At 48.0% G+C, this 16,843-nt stretch overlaps 1 protein-coding gene across 1 annotated transcript in view; it reads right to left on the bottom strand.

Moving 5' to 3' along the window:
* The window catches only part of BFSP1 (beaded filament structural protein 1), a 35,501-nt gene that overhangs the window by 15,915 nt on the left and 2,743 nt on the right, over positions 1-16,843 (bottom strand). The window contains exons 2-4 of the mRNA XM_066237258.1: positions 14,096-14,156; positions 6,995-7,090; positions 3,449-3,541 (exon numbers count right to left, since the gene is read on the bottom strand). Coding sequence (XP_066093355.1) covers positions 3,449-3,541; positions 6,995-7,090; positions 14,096-14,156 — 250 coding nt within the window. The remainder of the gene's footprint in view (positions 1-3,448; positions 3,542-6,994; positions 7,091-14,095; positions 14,157-16,843) is intronic.

Here is a 16,843-nt window from a genome sequence, read left to right as displayed (position 1 = left end):
CTCTCAGTCTGTGTATCTCTGTCTTCTTTGTTTCTCTGTGTCTCAGTCCCCACCTCCCTGCCTCAAAGACTCAGACAAGAGGGTGGCTGGGAGCAGAAGGAGCCTCGTGCCCCTGTGAACCAGTAGATGGAGATATATACTACACTGTGAATTCTAGACCTGCAGCCTGGGGATGGAGGCAGACCGAGTGCAAATACAGGACACTGCCTCCCTCCAGCACCCTGCCTGCTGTCGGGCCTCACCCTTTCCTCACTGCCCAGCTCCCACTCATCTCACACCCCTCCCCACACCTGCCCTCGATACCTACTAAAGAGGAAAGAAGACAGCGCTGCAATCATCCACTGGTAGCCAGCACTCACCGCCAGGCCACGATGCTCCTACTAATAAACTTATAGACAATGTCACCCGCACTATCCATAGATGTCACTCTGGGATCATGGGGAACAAGACAGAAACAAGGCGCTTTGTAACTGTGTCTGAGCTCAGACCAAAAGACTTCAGGGTAACCGCAAAAATGGCCAACCATCCACTCTCCCTATAAACACAAGTGATGCACTTAGCTACCAGTTACAGACAGGCTGAGCCACACTCCTCTTCTCTGCCTCCTTGATAGAAATTATCAAGATACTCAGTCATAGGACCACCACTTCCGGAGAGCACCCAACTCAGAGCAGGCCCCTCCCCACAGATCACACTGCAACATCCCAGGAGTCTCCACAGTGTATGCCCTCCCTTCCTGCAGTGACAAATGAACTCAGCTCTACATGGTGACAGGTGTGTGGCCAGTGGCCTCTAGTTAGAGCACACTGACACTGTGCGTACTGACACATTAACCAGTTGACCTGTGTCCCTATAACTAGCACTGCTAATTATATCTTCATTTGAGCAAATGTGACAGACACGTTTTCTAGGATACTAATGATAGTCAATGAAACAAACCTGAAAGTGACTGTTTAACTCATATACAGAGTTTTTAAGCTAAGATTAATAAATAATGTAATGCTTTCCAACTCTGTGTTTTTCCACCATTAACATGCACATGGACTTGTGGAGATCTTGATAAAATGCAGATTCGTAGGGAAATTCTGCATTTAACAGTTCCTGGGTGATCCTAATAATCACTAATGATCATCGATGCTCTTAAAATAAGTCCAGCAGTCCCTATAATCTTACAACTCAGAAGAGTTTTGTTACAGGGAAAAGATGGTGGTGCAGTGGATATTGTCGATCTGGGACACTAAAGACCCAGATTAAAACCCAGAGGTCACTGGTTTGAGTGTGGCTCACCCAGCTTGAGCACGGGGTCACCGGCTTAAGCATGGGATCACAGACATGATCCCATGGTCACTGTCTTAAGTGAGGGGTCACTGGCTTGGCTAGAGCCCCCCATAAAGGCTCTAATAATAATCAATGAATGACTAAAGTGCCACAACTATAGCTCAATCCTTCTCATCTCTCACCCTTCCTGTCTCTCTAGCTCACTAAAAAAAAAAAAAAAAAAAAAAAAAAAAAAAAAAAAATTAAATTTAATTTAAAAAAAAACAACTGTGCTCTGGTTTAAAACAACTTTGAATTATATGATAGTGGGAAAAATGTTGGCAAAATAAAAATGAGGTATCTGGAAAGAAATCACTGACAAAGATAACTCAGGCTTTAGGAAAAGCTACTTCGGGCCTTGGCAGCAAAGCCGGTTACATCAGTGTAGAAGAGCAGGAATCTGAAATGATCATCAGTGGACAAAACTATTCCAATGAAGGCCCAAAAAAGTCACTTTCCTGACTCTGAGATGTGACTTGGCAGGGTTCAAGAGTATCTTTGAAAGCGAGTTTGGGGATTTGTTTAGCTTTGATATTAAAAAAAATAAATTAAAACAAAAACCTCAAGCAGTCAGCTACCCCAGCCCACTGGCTCTCCAGGTGGCCAGTGAACTGGCTTGGGGCATGGTCTGTGCCACCATCTAGGTCATCCCAGATGTCACCAGGGTTGAGAACCACTGTCAGAGTCACCTTCACAGAAATAAACAACAACAAAGCCCCAGATCTTCTCAGTTGACCAGTTCCCACAACTCTGTACCACAACAGCACAACCTCCAAAGGGACACGTGACCTTTCGTGCGAATCTGCATCCTTTTCGGCGCCTGCTTACATGCATCGTACTATGTGTCACACAGTCCCGTAGAACACATTAAAGTAAAAACATCCATATCCTGCCGAGCAGCTCGAGAGCCACAAGAAGAAGAAATGTGGAACAGTATATTGGGAATAATGTTTCACATCCAAATCCCCATTTTTTTAAAAAAAGTTGGCTTCAATAATCTCTATCCTTTCCCAATAGTTTTTAAACCACAAACTTGTATAATCATTAGCAGAGCCAGACCTTGAAAACATAGTCACTAATTATCAGAGGCTCTGTATTCAAATTTTATGGTCAAATTGATAAGAGGAATAAGAAAACAACACAATTTTTAAAATGGGCAAAAGACTTTAGCAGATACTCCAATAAAGATAAGAACAAGAAAAAGTGTTCAGCATCATTGGTCCTTAGATGATGACCACAGTGAGATGCACAGCACACTAGCACATTTACTAAAAAAGCAACAAGCACCTAACCAAGCAGTGGCGTAGTGGATAGAACATCAAACTGGGATGTAAAGGACCAGGTTTAAAACCCCAAGATTGCCAGCTTAAGCACAGACTCATCCGGCCTGAGTGTGGGCTCACCAGCTTGAGCACAGGGTCGCTGGCTTGAGCATGGGGTCATAGACATGATCCCATGGTCGCTGGCTTGAGTATGGGGTCATAGACATGATCCCATGGTCGCTTGAACCCAAGGTTGCTGGCTTGAGCCCAAGGTTGCTGGCTTGAGCAAGGGGTCACTCACTCTGCTATAGCCCCTGGTCAAGGCACATATGAGAAAGCAATCAGTGAACAACTAAGGAGACTAAGGAGCCACAATGAAGAATTGATGCTTCTCATCTCTCTCTCTCTTCCTGCCTGTCTGTCCTTCTCTCTGTCTCTGTCACACAAAAAAAGAGAAAAAGAAAAAGAAAAGCAACAAGCAAAACCAAGCAGAAAGCCGACACACCCAGTGCTGCCAGGGACTAAAGCAGCACCCGCTCCCAGACACTGGGAATACGGCAAGGCTGCCCTGCACTGGAACAGGTTGGCAGTTTCTGTCAACTACACGAGGAAGTCCATGGTTCCCAAGGAAAAACTCCTAAGGAAATGGAAATGGTCAGGGACACAGTTTATGTTCTCAGATGTCTACAGTCCCAATGGAACAAGAGTAAATGTGAGTGCCAAGTGGGAGTGGGAGGAGCTAACGCGCCCACTGCTCTGCGTAGCCTGTCTTGCCGCCTTCCCTCCGTGTGCTAACTGGGCCCGTGGTGCCATAAGCAAAGTCTCCAGATAGGCGTTCCCTGCCCCCCCCCCGGAGCCCCAGTTCCTACCTCCTTCATCCCCCCGGTAATGGCAGGTGCTGCCGGGGTGGTCTGGATGATCTGCTGCAGGATGCTGACATAGGTCTGAACTTCCAGAAGATTCTGTTGGAGGGGGGAAAAATTCTCATTAAAACCCCAGCAGCCTGACTGTCTCCCCCCAGGGCTAGGTGACCCCAGGGATGATTTCACGTGTTCCACTGTCACAGATAAGACAGTAATCTGTGCAGTGGACACTTTACACCTTGAATCGTCACAAGATCAATGGGGGCAGGTGGGTAAACTGAGTGGTTGGCTTCACCACTTCCCTTCCATTGCGGGGATGCTTTGCTGCTATCTTCACAGAGCCCTGTGGGCAGGGCTATGAGAGACAGAGGATGAAGAAACCCCAGAGGGTACAAAGGACCTTTCTGACAGCAGATCAGGGCAGTGATTCAGAGAACGGAATGTGGTCAGTCGCAGACTAGATCACTTCTCGGCTGCAGCAGCCTCGGCAAGCTCCTCCTGAAACTCGGGCTCTTCTATAAAGGTGAGCTAACAATCTGAAGGGTGCCCATTCCCAGCTCTGAGCCTGAGGACTGCTAATGTCTCATGGCTATGCCCCCCTCCAGAGAAATGCCCTGGGCCAGACAATGGTTATCTTGTCCAGGAAGCTGCTCAACTCCTCCCAATCCGGTCCCATCTCCAACCCAGGCCAGTGACTAGCTGGCCAGGAGAACAAAGAGCCAACCCTCCTGCCTCGGGTGGGAACAACCTTGTGATGTGACCCGATCCAGGGCCCCCACCCTGCAGGGGGATCAGGCTGAGCCGGGCCCCTGCCGGGTCCTTCCCCTATGCCGTCCCCTCCTCTCCTGCCCTCCCCTTCTGCTGGGTGCTCTCCACCCACACAGCAACTGCACAAAAATTACCACCGTCGGCTCTGCTGATGGGGAGCCTGACCTAAGACACTATCTCATGAGGCTGTTGTTGGGATCCAATACAATGCACAGGATGTCATACTGTGAGCGCTTATTATATATATATATTATTATTATAAATGGCCTTGAAAAGTGTTTTGAGTTTCTTAAAAACCGCCTCCAGGCACTGCTCCCAGGATCCCGGAAAAGTACAGCAGAGTCCGGGAGGCAGGAGAGGAGGAGGAGCCAGGCTGGGCCTGGTGGGGTGTTGGAGGAAGCCGAAGGGAAGAGGGCAGTGATGGGATTCAAATAATTTAACAACCGGGTCTCTGCTTTAAGTATAAAAAAATAATATACGTAAAGGTAGGTTATTATTTCATGCATTTAATACTTAAATAAGAATAAAAGAGGTACATAAAACTAGATTATAAGAAAGGGTTTAAAACATTAATGAAAAAATATTAAATAATACCTGACAAAAAAAATATAAAACTGTTGCCTGACCTGTGGTGGTGCAGTGGATAAAGTGTCGACCTGGAAATGCTGAGGTCGCCGGTTCAAAACCCTGGCTTGCCTGGTCAAGGCACATATGGGAGTTGATGCTTCCTGCTCCTCCCCCTTCTCTCTCTTTCTTTCTCTCTCTCCCTCCTCTCTCCTCTCTAAAATGAATAAATAAATAAATTTTAAAATAAATAAATAAATAAAACTTAAGATATTTCCATATTGCTTCTTGATTGGCATCCTCACTTGCAGTTTTTTTCACCTATGGGTGAATGAACATTACTACAGGCGCTTAGAATACGCTGTTGCACAAATGAACAGTAAAAAAAGAGTAAGTAATGGAAACCTATGATTTCCACATTAGGCGGCTGCCCAGGCACCCACCTTAGAGAGAACCCTGATTACAAGTGCCATTTTAACAACGAGTTCACAAAACTCAACAAAAAATTAGGTACCGGTTCTGTCGAATCGATGCGAACCGGCTAAAGCCCACCACTGGGGGAGAGCATCCCTTTAGTGCAGAGCCACGGAACTGCTTCTGTGCCGAGGCAAGTACACACTGAGGCAGGGAGAGAATCCAATGCTTGCCGAGCACTGGCCAAGGTCAAGGTTACACCAGGCGCTTCACCTATAGTATCCCGTAGCCTCAGTTTGAGTTTCCCCAGAAGCAGGTTATATACATTGAACGTTGTGTCCCTCCAAAATTCACATGTTGAAATTCTCACCCCCAGCAGGATGGTATTTGGAGCTTGGGCCTCTGGGAAATAATTAGATTTAGGTGTGGCCATGAAGGGGGGGCCCCATGATGGGATTAGTGCCCTTCCAAGAAGAGGCACCAGAGAGCTCGCTCTCTCTCTAAGCACATGCTCCTAGGAATGCCAGGTGAGTGCACCGAGAGAAGGCGCCCATGTGCAAGCCAGGAAGAGGGCCCTCACCAGAACCTGACCAGGCTGGCACTCTGATTTTGGTCTTCCAGCCTCCAGAACTGGGAGAAATAAATTTCTGTTGCTTCTAAGCCTCCTGACCTGTGCTTCTTCGTTATAGCAGCTTCAGCTAAGTACAGTAAGAAAGTGGTCTGAGTGCAAATAGTTTTCTTGGGCAAAGATGCCAGGAAATATGAGTAGTGGAGTGAGGAGGTGACATGGGGGGGACGGCAGCCAGGAAGGGTGTGTTATGAGGTAGGTTACCACCGGGCACCAGGAGCTCAGGCCCAGCGGGGAACCTCTGGGCGCTGGTGCAGAACAGCAGGTAAGAGGGAACCGGGAGATATTTCCAGCAACTCACATCCATCACTGAGGCTGCACCCAGGGGCATTCATTTCCCGGCACTTCCCATGAGGCGGAGTAGCCCTTGATTTCTGGAGAAAGTCCCGAGATAGGGCTGCAGATACTGAAAGTTAGGGGGAGGCCAGAGCTCACTGGAGCAGTCAGCCCACAAGGTCATGACCACGGGTCAGCCACACTGAGTTAACCACACAGCTGTGCAAGAAGGAGAGTCTGTGGTTTGCGTTTTGAAGAGAGGTTAGGCTACTCGCCCATGATCACACAGCTCCAAGATTTTAATATTTTCCACTATGCCAAGGCCCCCCAAAGTCAGGCTGTAAGAAGCTGGTGGGTTGTGGGGGCAGAAAAAAGCATCACATGAGAAGAGGCTCCTCGTCTACGGCCATACCACCCTGAACGCGCCCGATCTCGTCTGATCTCGGAAGCTAAGCAGGGTTGGGCCTGGTTAGTACTTGGATGGGAGAAGAGGCTCCTCAGTGCTATGTATTCCCTCAATTAACTGGCTCTGAGCAAGAGTTAAAATATATATATTGCATTTCTGCATCTCTTCATTTTCTGAGCAAAACAATTGACAGGTTAATCAAGATGGGTCTATGTAAAATCACTCTGTGAACTGTGATATCCTATACAGACATTAGTTCCCAACCCCCTCCCAACACACACACAAACACACACACATACACACACACACACACATCCTCCTTGACATACATCTGACTCACTAAGAGCTGTCTAGCGACCAACCCATTTGACTTAGGAGCAATGCACACAAAGTAACCCACTCTCGCAGGCCCACTTTTCAGCCACGAGGGCCCTGGACTGCCTGGCCAACCCCGAACTGGGTATTCTGGGGAAGAGGTTCCGAAGGTCATGGTTACCTTTTTGTACTTGTCTTTTGCTGCACTGATGTCGTCCTGCAGAAACTGGGCTTCGATCTGCAGGCGCAGGTTACGCAGTAAGGCCTCATCAGCTTCCTGCAATGAGAAAGTCCACGTCGGACCTGTGGGCGCACAGTGGAGGCATCCAGGATGGGTGTGAAACTGGCCGGGTGTATGCACCCACGGACCACCTGCGGCCCTATTAAAACGCAGATTGTTGTTTGTTGGGCCTGGGAAGGGTCTAAGATTCTGCATTTTCTAGCAAGGCATTGGGTTAGTCCATTGGACCTGGTCTAGAATAGTAGTTCTCAATGGGGAGTGATTTTTGTCCCCAATAGGACATTTGGCAATTTCTGAAGACATTTTATTGTCTCCACTTGGATGGTGGGAAGTTACTGCTGTCATGTAAGGAGTAAAGGCCAGGGATGCTGGTAAATATCCTACAATACACAGGACAGTGCCTCACAGCAAAGAATTCTCTAGTCCAATATGTGAATAGTGCCAGGGTTGAGAAACCTTGATCCAGAAAGATCAGGGCAAAAGTTAAGGTATATTTACATACCAATAACCTTAAATTTTAAGTTAGAGCAATATTTGTCCTGTGTCTCATCATCAGGGAGTTTCATCTCTAAGACAAAGAAATAGTTTTCCCTTGACACTGAAACCTTCACTCAATCATTTTCTCCCAGGGGCCGCTGCCCCTCGAGACTCCGCATCTCTAACACGAAATGCACTTTTTAGAATGATTGCTTTATAAGCAGCGTTTGTTCCTTCAAAGTTGGAAATGACATTTATGACAGAGGGTTGAATGTTCTCACCAAACTTTCTGATAACTCAGCGATTTCCTCTCATTGATCTTGTCTGGATAAACCAAGTAGTTTGAAGAGCTCTCTGTGCTCTTAATGAGATGGTACCGTGACAGCTGGTCGTGCTGTGTTTCCCATACTCACACCTGTAACCCTGCTTTCGCCCCGCCGCGTGTGTGTGTGTGTGTGTGTGTGTGTACGTATATGTATCCCAATAATGACTGATGTTGCTTATCTTATGAAAATTGTAAGATGCACACTTTTGTTTCTCTCTCGCTCGCTTTTTTTTCTTTAAAATCCCCAGAATTTAAAAATAATGTAGGCTCTAGTCAAATGCTTTCACTCTTAAGAAATATTTAAAGCTGCCCTGGGTGCTTCTCCAGGTAATTCGTGTATCTTTTTTTTTTAATTTTTTTATTAATTTTAATTTCTTGTGTTAACATGGATTCAAGTGTCCCACTCAATATCACTCCCTCACCCCACCCTTGTCCCCCCTCCGTTACCCTTTACCCCCTCCCCCAACTTCCCCCCCCTCCCCCGGTAATTCGTGTATCTTAAACATGCCTGGAAAAGAATGAGAGGCAAGGGGGTTAGGGAAGGACAGGGTGGGCAAGAAGCTTTTGCTTCTGCCTTGCGGGCTATAAGCCTTCCAATGCCCGAGAATTTCTCTGGGGCTGGAAGGAACTTCTGGAGAAGAGAAGGAGTCTGAGAGGAGACTGGGGGAGGGGCTCAGAGAACAGAGGGCAGAGGAAGAGAGAGGGAGGGGGAACGTGGAGGGAGAGCAGAGCCGGGAAATGAGGCTGCGGGGGCGGAGCGTTGTGGGACGAGGTTCCCAGCACCTTTCTCCAGAGGAGCCTGCAAAGGGTTTTGACCTCCAGGATCAAAGTAGGTGTTTTTAAATTAAACTAAATTAACTAGAAATTTTAACGAACTTGAATACTCATTCTTTAGCAGTGGTTTTTTTGTCTGTTTTTGAGTTGGGTTGCTCAGAGGTTGGTTGGGCTTGGGGCTGAGTGTATTTGTAATCATTTTTGGCATCTTTATGAGTGGGTTGGCAAGGCTGAATATGTCAAGGGTACGTCAGATTCTAGTTATTTCCTCAGTCTCTTTCCCAAAAGTGGTCTAGATCAGGGGCTCTAAAGCTCCTGCGTGCACTGACATTACCCGGAATGCATGTCAAACACCGACTCCTGGGCCCCGACCCCAGAAATTCTGATCCGCTAGGTCTGGGATCTGCCAGATAATTAGCATTTCTAATCATTTCCCAGGTGGTGTGGTCCAGGGACCACACTTTGAGAACCACTGACCTAGATCGAAAACATACACCATGTCAGGGTTGGAATGTTCCCGTAAACTAGACCATTGACCCAGAGCCTCAATTCAGAAAAATCTAGACACTGCGCTGGTGGAGCTTTTGAAAGTGCAGTGGACAGCACCCAGAGCACAATGAAATCACAGCATCCGCATTTCTGGTCTTGGTGCAGACAAAAGAAACCCCTTCCAAACACATTCTTCTCAGCACACCAGCAACGGCACGTTCCAGCAGCATCTACTCACCTTGGGGAGTGTTCTGGGGCAGTTTATCAGAGGTTGGCTGGGCTTTCATTATCTCCATGAACAGTTTTAAAGGGCTGGCAGATGGTACCTATGAGTGGTTGTTTTATCATGATCCTAAGAGGGAGGTGGGGGGAGAGTGACTGCTGAGGATAGGGGGGGACAGAGAATTCTCAAACACCTGAATCTTTACCAAAAATTCATCCATGATTAATACACGATTACTGGAACTGGGTTCCAAGAACCCTCTGTGTTGTTGCTAACAAACGGATCAAACATCAGAATTTTGGAAATAGAAGGGACTCAAGAAGTCATTGATTCTCAAACATTTTTAAGCCACATCCTTTAAACCAGGGGTCCCCAAACTACAGCCTGCAGGCCACATGTGGCCCCCTGAGGCCATTTATCCGGCCCCGCCGCACTTCCGGAAGGGGCACCTCTTTCATTGGTGGTCAGTGAGAGGAGCATAGTTCCCACTGAAATACTGGTCAGTTTGTTGATTTAAATTTACTTGTTCTTTATTTTAAATATTGTATTCTCGTTTTGTTTTTTTACTTTAAAATAAGATATGTGCAGTGTGCATAGGGATTTGTTCATAGTTTTTTTATAGTCTGGCCCTCCAACGGTCTGAGGGACAGTGAACTGGCCTCCTGTGTAAAAAGTTTGGGGACCCCTGCTTTAAACAAATGTCCCAGAGAATTCTACATATTGAGCCAGAGAAGAGATGCTCTTCTTTTTAAGAAGAAGCATGATGATGTCCCTGGCCAGTTGGCTCGGCAGTAGAGCGTCAGCCCAGCGTGTAGAAGTCCAGGGTTCGATTTCTGACCAGGGCACACAGGAGAAGAGCCCATCTGCTTCTCCACCCCTTCCCCTCTCCTTCCTCTCTATCTCTCTCTTCCTCTCCTGCAGCCAAGACTCCATGGGAGCAAAGTTGGCCCCGGCACTGAGGATGGCTCCAGGGCCCCAGCCCCAGGTGGTGTTAGAATGGCTCCAGTTGCAGCGGAGAAACACTCCAAATAGGCCAAGCATCAGCCCCTGGTGGGCATGCCAGGTGGATCCCGGTCGGGCGCATGAGGGAGTCTGTCTGTCTGCCGCCTCCCCACCTTCTCTTTGGAAAAATACAAAAAAATAAAAAAGCATGATGATGGACAAGCACCCCTTCCACCCAACAACCCTCCCCCCTCAGAGCCCCTTCAAGCAACGCCACAGAGCCTGAGGACTCTGCCAAATGCAGCTCAGAGACTAGTCTGCCCTCACAGCTGGGGAGGCTGAGGCCAGACTGACCCAACGGGTCATGCAGCTAGGAATGAAAGTTAATAGATGACAATGGGACTAGAATCTGTCTTGGGCTTCTCGCTACTAGTCAAGAGTTGAGTGCTGAGTTCTTACCCCATTCTCTGAGAGACTGAAGAATTCACTTCTGAACTGTGACTACGAGGGGTGGGCCAGCTAAGGAACTCACCCTCTTCTCCCGTCCCTCAAGGGTCCCTCTTAGGGTGCTAACGCCCACACTTCTGGACTGTGCCTTCTGCAGGTCACACCCATCCTCATAGCCAAGAGAGATACAGGAAGTTAGCAGCGTACTCAACATGTCTGTGTGACCTTAGCGGTGGCCCAGGGGACATCGGCGGGACACCACCATCATCTTTACCCAGAAACACTGGCTTTGTCCTGTCTCCTGGGAGACAGATTCCCTGACTATCCTTGGGCAGTGGAGAATGACCCCTGCACACAAAGCCCCTCCTCCTGCCTGCACCTGCCACAGGTGGGCAGTGGGCTCTGAAGTCATTTAACATCACCAAGGGTAAATTTCCTTACTGGCGGGAGGGAGGGGAGGCCAGACTGGGTCATTTCTGGGGGTGAATTACCAATAACCATAAGGCTGTTCTGAGGCTTCCACAAGCTAGGGCAAGGACCTCCCAACTTGCTGTATTTGCACGCTGTGTTCACAATTTCTGCTATTTCTGAGTACCACTTATTGCATTATCCAAACACCCTGTATTTTCTTCAAATTGACTCATTCTTACTTGCATGTATTTAAAAAGAACCTTTTATATGTCACCTGCTGTACAGGAAACAATCATAAAAATAAATACGCAACTATTCAAAAGTTGTTCCTCCATGGACCATCTCAGATCATCTCCCACTGCACCGGGGTTATGCACCCCACCCTCCGGAGAAGACTCAGCTGGCAGGCAGCACCTCGAGTGCTCTGTAATAACAGCCATGACAGGCAAGTCACACACGCTACTGAGTCATTTCATTCTCAGTAGGCCTGCAGACAGACAGCTGCTCCTTCAACGGTGGGGACTGTTATTGTTCCTGTACCACAGATGAAGAAGCCAAGGCTCAGAGAGATGAAGCAATTCTCCCCAAGTCTCACAGGGACTCAGCAGTAGTGTGAAGGGCCCTATAACAAGTTACACTCCATTTTGGACAGCACAGCCCACTGGTGGGCAGAAGTGTCTTTCCTGGACCCAGGGAACAGCCACAACAACGTCCTGAGCTGGCCCTCACCCACGCTTCTGGTAGCGTATTTCCCCAGAACCTTTCATTACATTCTCACAAGCTGACACTTGAGTCACCCACACACTGTCACAGGGTACCTGCAGGTGTTGCAGCTGTGTCCTCAGAGCAGAGGAATGATAGGACACCTTTCCCTTTTCATTATTTCTGCTATCTTATTTTCCCCTGAGAATATATGTTGCACTTACAAGAAGAGAAAAACAACAGAAGGTTTGAGCTTGTTTTTAAATCCAGTGTCATTTCCACCCAAGGTAAAAGGAGGGATTGCATTCTTGCTCACTCTTATTGAAGGAATGCACATCATGGCACCAGGTGAGTGACAACCTCAGAGGTAACTCCAGAGACAGCTCTTCATGCATCAGGACAAATGCTCAGACCAAAACATGGTGGTGCTGGGAAGGCGGCTGGACTGGCCCTTAAGTGCAGGTGTCAACTACCTATGTCCCTGAGGGAGGGGTCTGCAGACAAGATGGCGGCCCCGTCCGGCAACCTGGGATCACCACCAATAACAAAAATGGGACTGACTGCTACTGTCGGCAGAACAGCTGGGTAATGTCTGATGCTACTAAGGCCCAAATCCCAGCTCAGACTGCCAGCAGGCGTGGGGCTGTTGCAACCATCAATACAAGGCCAATCCCTGCACCTGAGCACCCAGGGCTCCCCTGAAACAGACTCTCGCCGCCATCTTTGTGTTTATACCTGGGCTGCTCATATGTTCCAGTTGGCCTGAGACAGTCCCAGCTTCTGTCAAACAAACTGCGTAGGTATTGACAGCCTCTCCTTCCACAGTGTCCTGGCTTGGACAGTAAGTTATATAGTCACACAGAGAAGAGCACAGAAGTAGCAGGTGTAGGTAACACAGACAAAGCAAAGTTCCGTTTCCCCAGCTTGTACTTCTGACACTTCCACCAACCAGCAGAATAATCCCAGACAACTGACGTTGGACAAAGCCACAGAAAGCAAAGATCCTGAGCTAACCTGCTCTCTGGAGTAGCTGCCTGGAGTTCCACGCAGAGAAGAATCTAAAGCAGGGGTCCCCAAACTTTTTACACGGGGCCAGTTCACTGTCCCTCAGACCGTTGGAGGACCGGACTATAAAAAAAAAACTATGAACAAATCCCTATGCACACTGCACATATCTTATTTTAAAGTAAAAAAACAAAACAGGAACAAATACAATATTTAAAATAAAGAACAAGTAAATTTAAATCAACAAACTGACCAGTATTTCAATGGGAACTATGCTCCTCTCACTGACCACCAATGAAAGAGGTGCCCCTTCCGGAAGTGCGGCGGGAGCCGGATAAATGGCCTCAGGGGGCCGCATGCGGGCCGTAGTTTAGGGACCCCTGATCTAAAGGCCACATCCTGGCACAACAGGGAAGGGGGTGCCGTGTTTTATGAGCAATTCTGGTGAGGTTACGGGCAGCACAGGGAGGGGAAGGGAAAGGCAGCCAAGTGCACTGAATGAGAAACCCTTCAGCTAAACAGTCTCAGAGGGTCCTCTGCTCTGCCAGTTGAGCTCTGAAGTACTCAGGAAAGGATAATGCTTACAGCTATTTGCCATCCCTGGTTTGTCCAACGCCTGTGGTCCAGGGTTATTGTGCCGTGTGGGGGCAAGGGTCTCCTGGCTAAAGCAGAAGATCAGTATGTCAGGATAAGGGTGGGTCAGAAGGAAGAAGCTGCCCCGTGAAGAATGACTGCACACCACCCTGCAGGGGGTCTCCAGCAGGAGGCTGAGAAGCCCCGCTGCCCCCACAGGGCTACTTCAAGAGTGAGGAGCTTGAGGGGAAATGGAAATTTTTTCCTTTGCTCTCTTGAAAGTTTTCCTGTGGAGAAGTAATCTCAAGACTCTTAGCCAACAGGACAGAGGTGTCGTTGCATCCAAATAAGCACTACCCAAAGCAAGGTCCCTCCTCAGTCCGGCATGTGGGACCATGATGTCTGAATGGCAAAACAGAGCTGGCACGTTCTGATAGCCCAGCACAAGCAATAAGCTTCATAGTCTAGGTTCTCCCTCCAGATCCTCTATCTTGCAGTAGAGGAGTGTTTGAGAGTGTGAGTTCACACAAAGATCTAGCTGAAATGACCAAGTCCAGAAAGAGAATGACAGCCTAAGAAATAGCACGTAGAGGAGGTGTGGGAGAACGCCTTGCAGCCATTTAGTTCAATCCCGTCATTGATCTGTTCAAAGCCAAGGGTATGCTCAGCTCACCTTGTTAAGCCGCTCAAGCATTTCTTTCAGCAGCAGCTGACATTCACATTCATTTTCATATCTGCAAATTGGACACATGAGTGAAGGTTGAGCAGTTTCCAGGATTCCACGAGTGTTGATCACACAATCCGCATTACATTTAATCAGATACGAGCACCACACCCTCCCCTTGAGAAGAGGTTCCTAATTTTAGCTAATGCTGCATTTCCAAGTCCATTGCTTCCCAACCTCTTTCACATCGTGGCGCAGACATGGGCACCACACATGGGGCAACTGGGAGCGGTGAATGGAATGGGGTCTCCCGCCCCCAGAACTTCCCTCCCAGCCACCCCGAGAATGAGGGCATCCCATCCCAGCACCCCCGGAATCCAAGCGCAGCAGCAGCACAGAGGCTGAGGGGCTGCCCTGCATGTTCTAAACGGTGGCCTATCATCAGTGGGTCTAGAATATTCACACAACATGAGGGTGATTGACTCTTTCACGGCCCAGCAAGAAATTTCTGGCAGACTGGCACCAGCCTGCAGACCAGCAGTTGGAAAACACCGATCTACAGCAGATAGCATTAACCTGACCGTGTTTGGATTTTCCTGTTCTATTGTATGTATTAACATGTGTCCACGTTTCTGGATTGTCCTATCTCGTCCTCACCAAACCCTAAAAGAAAGCAGTTATTCTTACCACTGACTGTAGGGGTTCAGAACAGGCCTCCCCAAAATGTGCCACTCTGGCATGTGAATTATTTTGACTAAAGGCAATCAAGACCCTGTGGGCACACAAGAAAATTTCACCTCTCCCTTACAGAAGTTAAATTAGGGGCCTTGCCCTCAATAAGAGTTGTCACCAGAAAGAACCTTTTATGACCTATCCATAGGGCAGGGCGATCCTGTGGCATCATCCCTGCACACCAAAGGCCTGCCCTGTGCCCATGAGAAAGACAGAGGGTGCCTCTGGCAGGAAGGTGAGCGGGGACATAAGTACCCCTTCTCGCTTGTCTCAGCTGGGACAAGTGAGGTGCCTCCTCCACCCTGCAGGTTAGCCCCTGTTGCCATAGTAGTAACTTGCTGAATAGTGCACTCAGTGTTAGCTCCTTTCCCTTCCTGCCTTTTCCTCACCCTGCAACCTGTGCTCCCAGAGGTCACTTCCCAAATAAGCTACTTGCCCTCAAACCCCTCTGTCTCAGACTCCACTCCTGGAAGACTCCAAATTAAGAGAGGCAATAAAGTCAGATAAAAATCTAGCTGCACAAGATGTACATTTCATGCCAGGACGTCACATTTAGTAGTTTCTTTTGCGTGTACCTATAATGGAGTCAGAAATTTATTTTTAATGTTTAATTAGCTTTGAGAATAAAACTGTTAATGAGCCCTGGCCGGTTGGCTCAGTGGTAGAGCGTTGGCCTGGCGTGCAGGAGTCCCAGGTTCGATTCCCAGCCAGGGCATACAGGAGAAGCGCCCATCTGCTTCTCCACCCCTCCCCCTCTCCTTCCTCTCTGTCTCTCTCTTCCCCTCCTGCAGCCAAGGCTCCATTGGAGCAAAGTTGGCCTGGGCGCTGAGGATGGCTCTGTGGCCTCTGCCTCAGGGGCTAGAGTGGCTCTGGTTGCAGCAGAGCAACGCCCCAGATGGGCAGAGCATCACCCCCTGGTGGGCGTGCTGGGTGGATCCCAGTCAGGCACATGCAGGAGTCTGTCTGACTGCCTCCCCGTTTCCAGCTTTGGAAAAATACAAAAAACAAACAAACAAAAACTGTTAATGAAACCTAATGTTTTTCATTGTTTTTTCCTGCTAGAAACATCTTAAGAATTTCTAAAGCTTAAAAACAAGTTTGATAAAACAACATATGTTTTTTAAAACAACATATGTGATTTTCACACTATAGAAAAGTCTAGATATTAAAGAAAGTGACTTCATTATAAAAAAATTCACTAGAATTCAAGATATGTTCATGTACATTCATACAAGTGACCATATAAGTGAATTCATAATGAAAAAAACACTTTGGCTTGAATTATCTGATTGTTTTACATAATTTTTTTGTTTTCATCAATTTGGATAATTGATCATATTCACCATTGTATTTTGATGGTTTTATTTGTTTTTATTTAGTTTTATTGTATTCAGTTTTTCTTTTTTTCTTTTTTTTCTCTGAAGTTGGAAACAGGGAGGCAGTCAGACAGACTCTCGCATGCGCCGGACCGGATCCACCCAGCACGCCCACCAGGGGGCAATGCTCTGCCCATCTTGGGGCGTCAATCTGCCGCAATCAGAGCCATTCTAGCGCTTGAGGCAGAGGCCACAGAGCCTTCCTCAGCACTCGGGCAAACTGCTCCAATGGAGCCTCGACTGCGGGAGGGGAAGAAAGAGACAGAGAGGAAGGAAAGGGGGAGGGGTGGAGAAGCAGGTGGGCGCTTCTCCTGTGTGCCCTGGCCGGGAATTGAACCCGGGACTCCCGCACTCCAGGCCGACACTCCACCACCGAGCCAACCGGCCAGGGCCTGTATTCAGTCTTTCTTTGACATGCTAAAGGCCTGATTTAAAATTACTCAACTATCCTTGTGAAATAATTCACATGCCAGAGTGGCACATTTTGGGGAGGCCTGTTCTGAACCCCTACAGTCAGTGGTAAGAATAACTGCTTTCTTCTAGGGTTTTGTGAGGATGAGATGGGACAATCCAGAAACATGGACACAGAGAAAATATGCCTAACATGGCTGCATATACCTTCGCATTTCTGTGTAATTTTCACCTGCTT

This window comes from Saccopteryx bilineata, chromosome 6 (assembly GCF_036850765.1).
Source record: "Saccopteryx bilineata isolate mSacBil1 chromosome 6, mSacBil1_pri_phased_curated, whole genome shotgun sequence".
Taxonomy (NCBI): Eukaryota; Metazoa; Chordata; class Mammalia; order Chiroptera; family Emballonuridae; genus Saccopteryx; species Saccopteryx bilineata.
This window is presented reverse-complemented; position numbering and strand designations above follow the sequence as displayed.